At 37.4% G+C, this 12,268-nt stretch overlaps 1 protein-coding gene across 4 annotated transcripts in view; it reads right to left on the minus strand.

Annotated features, from left to right (window-relative positions):
* Positions 1 to 12,268, minus strand: part of NPNT (nephronectin) — a 123,192-nt gene that overhangs the window by 49,182 nt on the left and 61,742 nt on the right. For 2 of the 4 annotated variants that reach the window (XM_007495835.3, XM_001367090.5), the window contains 2 exons: positions 8,030 to 8,122; positions 985 to 1,104 (listed from right to left, as the gene is read on the minus strand). In XM_007495835.3, coding sequence (XP_007495897.1) covers positions 985 to 1,104; positions 8,030 to 8,122 — 213 coding nt within the window. The remainder of the gene's footprint in view (positions 1 to 984; positions 1,105 to 8,029; positions 8,123 to 12,268) is intronic. The other 2 variants (XM_007495837.3, XM_007495836.3) reach the window with 1 other exon arrangement.

Below are 12,268 nucleotides of genomic sequence, written 5' to 3' on the forward strand. Positions count from 1 at the left end.
AGTAACCAGACTCTGAGGATCTGACTCATGGAAGCAGCTGGGAATTGGGATAAGAACTCCAGTTTTAATATACGCTACATTTATTTAGTGGTGGTTGTTATTTTGTTTTGCTTTGCTTTGTGTTAAATCTACACAGTTAATTCAGTGAAAAGAAGCAGTCACTTCAATTGTTTGGCATGATATAGACCCAGACTCAATACAGTTTACAGGGCTGCATTTAGAGCTTAGAAACAAAGCCAAATGCTAGAGGAAATAAATCTTATTTCCACACAAAGTAACTATCTGTAAGAAGATGATTTCTTTTTTTCTTTTTTTTTTTGGCTAGACCTATGATTTTTTCAATCCAGGGAGCTCCTTTCATCAAAGAGGACCAGCAAATGCCCTGTAACTTCTAGTAACTTCTTGCCTGGGGCAATGAGAATTTGTCACTTGTCTAGAGTGACACCACCAACATGCATTGGAAGCAGGATTCAAACTCAGATTGTTCAGACTTTGACGTCAGCCTTCCATCTTCTACACCAAGCTGCCTCTTGACAGGATAAAGGAAAAGTTAAAAGTGTGGAGGTGGAAACATTGATTTAATGATTTGCAAGCATTCAGGCTGTCTGATATACAGCAAGAAGTTGGTGACTAGATTTCTAAAGAATATCTAAAGGAAGACTAAGAGGGATAGAGAAATATAGATATCTACTTGGGAAAGGTCATAACCCAACTTAATTCCACTCTAGTGTGCCTTGCTCTAAGCACCTCGAGGTCTACCTCATCAACTTTAAATGGGCATGTGCAGTAATAGAATGCTACACATTTATTTTGAGTGCCACAAACTTGAATTTTAAGCCAATGTGCACATGGAAACAACATGCATATTGAAATAGGCAAGTCTCTTTTGAGACAGAAGGAGGAGACTTATGATGCATCTAAAATACCATGAAAAATCAACCCAAGAACATTCCAGAAAGAAAAAAGGAAAGGATGTTGACATACTTGAACAAGATCCATCCGGCATGAGCATGTACCCATTTAGACAGTAGCATTTGTAGCTGCCATAAGTATTCATGCAACGATGCTTGCAGGGCCGAGGCTTGAGACCGCATTCATTTAAATCTAAAAAGAATGGGTGGGAGCAAAAACAAATGGCAACCAACATCAAACATGAAATATTAAAAGTACATGGTGTGTGTGTGTGTGTGTGTGTGTGTGTGTGTGTGTGTGTGTGTGTTTGGGGAAGCACAGAAAAGGAGAGAGAGAGTCTGAGAACTGATCATTGAGGATTGAATAAAGAAAGCTGTCCCTTTCTCACTTTTTCAACCTTGGCAGAGTCTGAATAGCAGTTGGATGGACAGTGAACACAGGCAATTTTTATCTGTGGCATAGATCTTTGTGTCAAAGGGAAGGACAACTGACCTTCCAGGGCTAGATGGACTTCCCATGTAGTTCACCCCAAAAGACCCAAGAACTTCTCCCTATAAAAATTCATCTGACCTGGCATTCAAAGAGAACCAAGGGAGAAATATTTACCTTATGATAAGCAGAAGTCTAGCTCTTGGAGGGAGAGAGAGGGAGAGGGAGAGGGAGGGGGAAAGGAAGAGGGAGAGAGGGAGAGAGGGAGAGAGAGAGAGAGAGAGAGAGAGAGAGAGAGAGAGAGAGAGAGAGAGAGAGAGAGAGAGAGAGAGAGAGAGAGAGAGAGAGAGAGAGAGAGAGAGAGAGAGAGAGAGAGAGGGAGAGAGAGAGAGAGAGGGAGGGAGGGAGGACTGGGAAGAACAAATCTGTTATTTTTATTCATCTACTCTTCCAATTTATGGATTCAGAATAAGGCAGACCTACATTTTCACCTGATGTTGACTTGACTATGAGATCTACATCTTTCCAAGTCTTGTTTTCTCTCTCTCTCTTTAAAAGACAACAACCCCACTTACCCACTTATATTGTCAGATGAGTACAATTTGTTAATGTCTAAATGTCTTGAGCTTTTCAGAGGAGAGTTGCTTTTCCAGAGCAAAGTACTAATCTAGTCCAGACATGTTATTTCTGGGCTTTTCTTTGTTTACCAGTCCTGTGATTTCACCTGTGTAGGAAGTGGGGTCTTCCTTTCAACACAGGCCAGCACCTTCTTTGCAATAAATGTCTTAAAGAGTTTCCTGGGACTCTGAGATTAGGTGAATTTCTCAGTGTCTCACAGCAGGTATATTTTCAAGGTGGGACTAGAACCTAAGTCATCTAGACTCCAATACATGTTCTCTACCCACTATGATAAGCTGCCTCTTGTTATTAAAGGTAGCATTGTTATTCTTATTGTTTTATTTATCTATACTGTACTGATCTAGGCTGAAAGATAGGATCTGGGTTTCTCAGCTTTGTAGCACATTTTAAAAAAGCAGTAACTAAAAAAAACACAAAATCCTCAGTAGATTTAATCTAGAACATTAAAGGGATATGAGCAAATACTAATTTAGATATTAAGAACTGAGCATTATTGATTTCAGGTTTATTGGTTTAACTATGAACATGCAATGAATTAATGAACTGCACATTATGAAAATTTCCACCTTCAAATCTTGCCTCAAGTGAACATAAAGCTCCTAATGGGAAATAAACATTGTGAAATACTAATGTCAGGATTATAGACTTCATTAAAAGGAAATGTGACCAACTGTTTATTTTCTCTGGAATCACCAGCGTTAAGAACTAAATTAACATAACTTCTATTGTTTATGGACTACTATTAGGAAATCAAGAATATAGGTTATCAATATATAACTGGTGAATCTTAAAAAAAATTAGTTCAGCTAATATTTGAGCTTATGGCATATTCCGGGTCTCTACAGTTCATTTGACAAAGTGATTAAGTTATAGTATGTTTGAAAATGACTAAATTGTGATTGCTTCTCACAAATCCTCACATTCCATCTACATTCAAGGACTGACTTTCTTTTACCCTATCTCACCATAATGGTAAAGGATGAGAATTTGAACCCCACATCTTTAATTTTTTCTCGGTGAAGCTAGGTGAAAATGTAAAGGTTAAATGGAAAAAGAAATCTCAATAATGAGATTAGCTTCCATACCACTAGTTTGCATTCCCAACCCTACCTATTATCCCTTGGATAAACTCAAGGAACCTCAGAATAAAATCATATTGCAAAAGATTTCAGAAGGAAATGATCATGGTAGAAGGGACCTGCTACATAATCCATCATTTACCAGAATCTCTCTTTCCCTCTCTCTGGATTGAAAAATCTCAATTAAAATAAATGAAGAGTGAGAAGAGGCTTCTCTTCTTCTATTCACTCCCAAATTGCATTTTAATCTTTTATTTTATAAATGAGATTCAAGGAACCACTTTTTATGATTTTTTAAAGCAGCAGAACACGTTATGACTGATAAATCCTTTAAATTCAGAACTAGTTAAAATAGATTACTATATATTTAGTACTATAGATATAGCATTTAAACCTGAGCCCTTCTGTTGGAGGAGAGCCCTATAGCACGTTATCTGCTTTAAAGAAACTGGATGTTAAATACAATTCCATATCCTGAGGTTTTCCTTTTCTTTCATTTTTAATATGGATGTCCTTTGTTTATTGTTATTTCCTGACAGATCATATTCTTCCAGTAGAAACCTCCAAAATAATAAAGAAAAAATATTAAAATTAAAATTAAACCAGGGAGTGATTTTATCTGAACAGATGCAAAATTTGTGACCCAGGTTCTCCCAATTTTGCTGATAGGAAGGAAATGAATTTCAAAGGATGCAACTTAAAAAAAAAACCCTTACCTTCCATCTTAGAAGCAATATTGCACATTGGTTCCAAGGCAGAAGAGTGGTAAGGGCTAGGCAATAGGGGTTGTGACTTGCCAGGGTCACACAGCTAGGAAGAGTCTGAAGTCAGATGTGAACTCAGGACCTCCCATCTCTAGGGATGGCTCTCCATCCACTGAGCCACCTAGGCTGGCCACCTCCAAGGATTTAATTTTGATTATGGCAGGATTATCTAGTTTCAACTTCTGCTTTTGAAACATGCTAGCTGCATTCAGCCTTTCAGTGGCCCCAGGGCTCTGTAAGGCTATTAGCTGTAGAGAAGACTCTACTCTGCATTGGTAGTGTCAGTTTTCTCAGCAAGAAGCTCCTTTTCTGATGAATTCATGGGTCTAGACCAAACTCCTCCAAATGGTTAAATATACTTAAGATTATCTAGCCACCTTTCTTTTGTTTTAGTTAACTGTCTTTTGGAAACAGCCTCATTCTCTTTGTTGCAACCTGCACAGTGAAGAATAGCAATGGCAATACACTCACACTTGCATTTGGGACACGGGGTGTGTGAGTATGTGCACATATAGAAAAACACCTAATGTAAATACTTTAAATATCTCTAAAGCCCATAATCTCTCTCCTCACCACTTGGCTCACAGAGGACTCCCTAGGGCGGTTTATATGTTCCCTTGTAATTAGGACTGAGATGGCAGACCCACTCTATCCCATCCCACAGTTGCTCTTAAGAAAAAACCAAAAAAATGAAAACAAACAAAACCCCAAACCATATAGGATGTTAGGAAGGATGGAACATAAATTTTCTATAAATAAGGGGTCAGAATATTTAAAAAATTTTTAATTTGGGGGGAACAGAATTTAAAAAAGGTTAGGGGGGTTAGGCTTTAAAAGATTGCTCAAGAGTAAAAAGAATAATATGGAAATAGGTATCAAGTGACAACGTTTGTACAATTCAGTGGAATTGCTTATCGACTCTGGGAGGGGGAAGGGAAAGAAAATGAATCATGTAAACATGGAAAAATACTGAAAAACAAACAAATGAATGAATGAATAAATAAATAAAATTTTAAAAGAAGGTTAGGATTTTACTGCTCTAGAAAGTGATGAACAATAGAGGGATTCAACAAAGTAGAGAAGAAAACATTTCATTAAACAGAGATTACATATTTATTTCTAGGTCTATAATGTGCATGCATGTGTACTATATTAAATATACCTCATTCCAATGACTTGTTTCCTTCTATAATTTATATAATATAATAAATAGCTCCTGAAAAAAATAGGCATATCACCTATGGAGGGAGCACGATAAAGGGGATTAATCTCTCAAGCAAGATCTGCTGTGGAGTCCAGTCTTTAATATTTACTTAGTGGCTATGAGATCCCAGGCAAGTTACTTAACCTCTCAGTGACTCCAGGCAAATCTCTAAGGATATATTTTGAGGGCAGTTGTTCATCTATATTAATAGAGGGAATTCTTTCATGATGTTCACAGATCAGAAAAAAAATAGTATATAATAATATAATATCTACCTGTTCACAGAACAGGAATATATATATTTATATAATATTAAATAATACTGTAATAGATTTAAATTTACTCTCTAAATGACACATACATTCTAAAAAAGTTGAAAGCAATTTCAGAAAACTGTAACTAACAATTTGTTGCCTGTACTGAATGATTCTTCCTGACAACTGCCAATGCCTTCATACTTACCAGTGACTGAAATTGTTTCTTCTTCTGACACATACATGTATCTCCTAAAAAAAACTCAAGCTGCCATTCACCGAGGTCACTGTGGAGTGTCTGCAGTTGAATGTCAACAATAACCAGAGACTGTCAACATTCACTAAACAGGTGGCATTCACTCTAACAGATAGCTTCAAAAAATGAGATGCGGCCAGTGTTATAGTATCTGCTATCTGCCCCTCCTCCCCAATTGCCAAGATTTAAAATGACTGCTTCTATCACTTTCTTGAGAAATTGCTGCAATTCTACATTTTAAGACAATTTTTTTCTGCTATATAAATTCAAATCAATGTGGGCTGCCAAAATTAAGTGCCATATTCAATTTCTGCTGATGAATATGTACGTGTTGATGTAATAATATACTGAAGGAAGGAAAGAAGGAAGGGAAGGAGAAAGGGAGGAAGAATGGATGGGAAGGAGGGAGAGAGGAAGGAAGGAAGGAATAAAGGAAGAAAGGGAGGGAAGGGAGGGAGGGAGGAAAGAGGAAGGAAGGAAAGAAGGGAGAAAGGGAGGAAGAATGGATGGGAAGGAAGGAGGGAAGAGAGAAGAAAGAAAGAAAGGAAGGGAGGGAGGAAGGGAAGGAGGAAGAAAGGAAGGAAGGAAGAGGGAGAAAGAAGGAAAAAAACACTGGGAACTGGAACATGAATAACATAAAAATGCATAAAATTCTGAAGGGAACCTAAATAAATTAAAACAAGATTTTACATCCTTTACAAAATATATTAATTGTATTGCTTCTTTAGAAATTTAGAATGGGATGTGGAATAACTAAGGATGGAAATAAAAGGATATTTAATGAATCCCATTACGTTATGGAGTCACCTACTTAGTTCAAAACTAGAGAATTATATAGTTAAGCCACTTAAATCATAATGCATCAGTTTTTAAACACAATGTAGAAATGGCACGTATAACCACAAGTAACACATTACAAATGCCATGTATCAAAGCAGGTTGGGTGGTTCAGATGCTTGAAAAGGAAAGCATGTTCAGATGTAAGCGCAGGCGCAGAGCTGTATTATTATTCCATTTCAGAAAAAGTGGAGAAAATGTGAGTGCCAAATGATTCTTAAGACACCTGGATAAGGTTCATATAACAAGCCTCTCAGTCTTTAGAATAATTACCATCCTTATCCAATTATATGTCAATATACAAGGTCTTGGGTTTGAGTGCAGCTCAAACTCTCTAATTTTAGAGAGTGAACTCCTTCCCTCCAATTGTTGTGGTTCAAGACCTATCTATAAATTTTAGTCTTATTGGATTATATCCTATATGTTATCAAGTAGCATATTTTTACAGTGAATTATTTTTTTTTCTAGCTTTGAACTTAAGCTAGGAATAGATTGAGGTCACGAGTTTACTTTTTGTTTTTCAACCTTCCATCTTGGAATCAATATTAAATATAGGTTACAAGACAGAAGAGCTAGGCTAGGCAATGCAGGCTAAGTGACTTGGCAGGGTCACAGATAGGAAGTGTCTGGGATCAAATATGAACCCAGGTTCTAGGCTTGGCTTTCAATCCAATGAGCCATCTACCTGCCCAAAGGAGTTTACTTTTAGATAGATTCTGATTTAAACACAGTGGTAAGAAGTCAAATAACAACATATAAATTTTAGTCATGTAAGAATATTGAAATGCATCATCAAAATTTCATTTAAAAAAATTCTGGGTCTCCATTGCGCTAAGGTTCTTGACTTAGCCACGTCACCTTAGCCCTTTTTAATTCCTCTTGTACATTTTGTCTTTCCCACACTGGAATGTAAACTACTTGAGGGTGAGTATTGACATTTTTTTGTTTGAATTTGTATTCTAATCACTTAGTGCAGTGCTTAGCACATAGTAAGTACTTAATGAATGTTTGTTGACTAGCTCCTCATGCAAAGCTTAAAATATCCCAATTGCATTTTGGTATTTTTCCTCTAAAGTGTCTTTGAGTTCAGTATCTGAAGTTCCTGAGTTTATGTCTAGGTGAAAGACAGAATCTCCCAGACAACAAACTAGATATTACAAAACACACATTAAATGGGTGAAATTTCCTTATGCTCTGATGGATAAATAGTCTATATTCAAAAGGATAAAAAATCATTTCTCTAATCTATCTGGAAAAAAAAACTTTGGGGGACAAAGTCCTGCTCACTCAGTCTTTTTCTACTCATACAGTGGTTTCACTGTGCTCTTATATGAAAACCAAATTATGATGCCCAAGGCCTAAGAGAATATTTTAGAAAGCATTGCAATGCCCTAGAAGAAAAGTATAGCAAGAGTGATTATGTTGATGCATGAAAAGGCTTAGAAAATAGAACCTATTCATAGAGCACAAAAGGCAGTAACCAGGAAGAATTAGCTGTTCATTGGCTGGCTGCACATGCTCAGGGACTTCAGACTCCAAGATGGCGGCAGTCATGAGCGGATCATTGTTCAAGTACATTTGCAAGAAGTTGTATTATGTAAGGGAAGCTGTGCAGGTGGAAGGTGCAGACCACCTGAAATAAAGCACTTTCTCACCCCTTGAAGGTAAATTTGTTGCATGAAGATCCAGGGGGTGGACAGGAGGCTGTTCACTGTGCTGGTCAAGAGGGGTTGGATAGAGGTGGTCATCTTCACACCAGGAAGAAGGTGATAAAAGTCAAAAGACTCACTCTTTGTAAAGACCAAATTTCTTATCTCTAAAATATTTCCCCATAAACATAAATTACATCCCATGTTTTAAAAAAGCAGTAGGTTTTTTTTTGTAGGGGAATTGAAAAATAAATTAGACATTGTACAGTGGATACTTGCTTCTAAGTTCCATCATTACCATCTTATACCCAAATGTGGCAATCATCAAGAAACCTTCCAACTGTGTCATATTTAAATTTACAAAACACACTCACAGGCATTGTCTCCCTTGAAAGTTTATTATATAATATTCTCATAAACGATCATGTCAGGAATATAACTCCTAAATCAATGGTTCTCAAAGTTTGGTCTAGGGATTCCTGTGGGTCTCCAACACCCTTTTAGAGAGTCCCTGAGGTAAAAGCAATTTTATAATAATATCAAAACATTTCAATTTCTAATATGATAAATATCAATTAATATTTGAGATGTCTAACTGGCTAGATATGAATAGCTAGGTGAAGGGATCCTCAACAATTTTTTTTAAAACCCTTACCTTCCGTCTTGGAGTCAATACTGTGTATTGGCTCCAAGGCAGAAGAGTGGTAAGGGCTAGGCAATGGGGGTCAAGTGACTTGCCCAGGGTCACACAGCTGGGAAGTGTCTGAGGCCAGATTTGAACCAAGGACCTCCCGTCTCTAGGGCTAGCTCTCAATCCACTGAGCTACCCAGCTGCCCCCCCTCAACAATTTTTAAGAGATTAAATGGGTCCTGAGACCAACATGTTTGAGAACTACTATTCTAAATAATTCAGTAAAGACAGTAATCATAAAGGTATAAGAAGAAAAATCCACCTTTTTTGACTGTCAATATGGAAGAACCATCTGAATCAAAAGCAGATAAAAATGATTTGTCCCAATTGCTCCCTTTCGCATGCTGTACATTTCAGTAGAACTGAACTACTAGCTAGCTGTTCCCTACTTTCAAAAAGTTAAATGTACTTAATACAAACTCTCTCATCTCTAACTGATAAAATCCATTTCCTCCTTCAAGATGTCAACTCTTCCATGAAGCCTTTGGTGATACTACTCATTAAAAGTCATATTCGCTCCCTCTTTAGATTTTCCTAGGGCATTTTGTTAGTTCCTCTCCTTTGACAGCTATCAGCTATACTTTCTATAATGCTTATCTGTGTACAATTCATATCTCCTCAGCAGATTTGGGGGTCTTGTAGTCAGCATTGTGTCTTTGATGCCTAAGATAGTGGTTGGACATTTTGCTCATGATCAATGTTTGTGGAATAGATTTGAATTTCATCCACACTACTTGTTTAGGTCAACCACTTAAAAATACATGTATATATATATTAAAGAGCCGTGCAACAGTAATTCACATCACTCTGACATTTAAGAATTACAAGCTCTGCATGATTTCCCTTTATTTTTTAAAACATCATTATGAATATTTGGAGGGATCACTAATATTTTCATTCAAGATCAAGGGATGATCTTGGGTTAAAGTCACCATGTAGGCATGCCTATCTGAAAAAAAAGATTAACATTGAAAAGATGAATAGTTCCCCTCTCAGCTTCCCCCAAACATTGCAAAATGGGTTAAAATCAAAGTAAAAATGCAACAAGACAACAAAACCTCATTCTCAGAATATTACAGCTTGTTTTCACACCAGATTAAATTCCTGGTAGTTCCTCGGTAAGAAAACACACATATTGGGAAGGTCATAGGCAAGTGCTGCCACTGTTGACAAACTAAAACAGAGGTTAAAGTGCACAGACGGTTATCCTTCAGAAAGGTGATCATCTTTCAGATGAAACCCATCTGTCAGCCAAAGGTCACTGTCTGATCCTGTGATCATCCCTCAGCATACAAGAATCCAGGCAAGATGAAACATAAAACCATGCTGAAATTACAACAGTAATACAAATTTAGACATTCCTTCTTTCTTAACGATGATCCCAACACATCTGTCTATGAATTCATTGGCACCATTTTCTAATTCCCTGAAAGGCAGACATTGAGAATGTAAAATTTTATATCTTATGTAAAGGAGACTAATGGAGGGATGCTTCTTTTTGGTGAGGTATAGGAGAGAGAAACACAATGATAAGGAATATCTAGAGGAATTCTTGGGGATAGAATGTATTGCCCATTTTATGCTTCTAGAGAATGGGGTAGCATAGCAACTCCTGGGAGAAGAACTGAGCCCTTTCTGTGGGATCTTAGTGACAGCCCCAAGGTTGTGGTTCTAAAGCTATCTCAGAGGGGAGAACAACTCCGACAGCAGATTCACACTAAGCTCCATAAACAGTTGCTAAATTAAGTCACTTGGAAGCATCGCCTGACTTCCTGCTTGAGATGGCTGCCCTGTAAGCACTTTGCCACTCATAAGTGCTTTTCTCAGGCTGTCTGTATTGAGGCATGGTAGGGAGGGGCTCTGGAGAGGAAAGAGGGGTTCTTAAAAGGCATGGCTCTCACCAGAGTCACTTTGCTACTAGTCCCTCCAGTTTTTAATCAAAACCTACCCATGGTAGTTTTTTCTTAAGCCTAACTCAATGTGAATCTAATACAAATTCTCTTTTAGCCTCCTTTATATTCTATGATTTTTCTTCTCCCCTACTGGAGAATAAATAGGCTATTTTTCATATACACGTTCATTTGTTTATATATGAAATAATACATACATATATAAGAAATATGTACGTGTGTGTGTGTTTTAAGAAATATGCTTTAACGCCATCCTAAATTTTACAGAGAAGCATCTTTTACAAGGATCAGGTTCTAAAGTTAATGATTCGGAGAAAACAAAAACAAAAAAATAACATTGGTGAGTCAGGGGAAATTCTGAAAATCTTTATCTAGGCTGGTGTCACCATTGCCCTCTTTTCACAGCAGGTCCCTAAAGTGATGAAGCATGAAGGAACAACCTAGGTAATGAAAGTCAGCAGCGAGACTTTGGGAGCCAGGGTCTCCCAGCTCTATGTTTATGATCTTATGATTCAAGATTGCCCTTAAGGGATGAATCATCAGGCTGGGAGAAGGTGGGACTGGCCTGAGTCTCAACTTCTCCTCACCTCTGCTACTCACTTGAGCCCCCCCGCCCCCCCAGGTTCCTTGTTCCTAGCTCTCTCTCTTTGTCCAACCCACCAAAAATGTGCCTTTACTTAGGCTCCCTTTAAACTTTTATGAATCTTTTGATAATTTTACTTACTTATTCCAGGCAATAACTTTTGAGGAAAGAGAGGGAGTGGGATCACTTTAAATAAGTTTGGCAGGTTTTCCTGAAAGGGGTATCAAAGGTAAAGGAGACAGATTTCCATCTATCTCACATAATCTGGGTCATATGCTCATTGAGCAAATGGATGGTAGGTAAAATAGTAGGACTCCTCTTTTCCTCCAGCAATGTGAAAAGCATTGCTCTCCCCTTTCTTACCTCTTCCTTCCCTCTCCTTTCTCTCCTCTTCCTCCCTATTTCTCTCTTTTCTCCTCTTCTCATCCTCTTCCTTTCTCCCTTTCTCTCTTTTCTCCTTTTTCACCTCCTTCCTCCCCTCTGCTTTCTCTTTTTCCTTCCTCTATTCTCCTTTCTCTCTCTCCTCTTTTAAAGAGCTATCCCTCTCATCTATCCAGATAACACAGCAGCTCTCTCTAGCCTGGTAGGGATCTCAGGACAAAGGAGCTAAATAATGATAATAATCTCTCATGGAGCACTTTGCTCTTCTTGAGATATATCTATAATTAAATTATTTATATATTATTTTACATAACATGATATGTAATAATAAATTATACTTATTATTCAATTACAATGGGTCTCCAGCAGTACTGATGAATTCATTCACAAGCAGCTAATAAGCATCCTATGAGAATCACAGAAACCATTCTGCACAAATCAATACTAGGGATACAGAGATTGAATAAAACATAGCACATACCCTCATAGAGCTTTCAGTCTAGTAAAGAGATAAAACAACTGTAATACAAGCTAGAATATGTCAAGTGCATAAGAGAGATCAAATAGACATAACAATAACAGTAACTACTAACAGCTAGGATTCCTAGAGAACTTTATGGCTAGCAAAACATTTCTTATTTGATCAATAAAACATTAAAGGCAAGCTGAATCACTTCTAC

This window comes from Monodelphis domestica, chromosome 6 (assembly GCF_027887165.1).
Source record: "Monodelphis domestica isolate mMonDom1 chromosome 6, mMonDom1.pri, whole genome shotgun sequence".
In the NCBI taxonomy this organism is placed as follows: Eukaryota; Metazoa; Chordata; class Mammalia; order Didelphimorphia; family Didelphidae; genus Monodelphis; species Monodelphis domestica.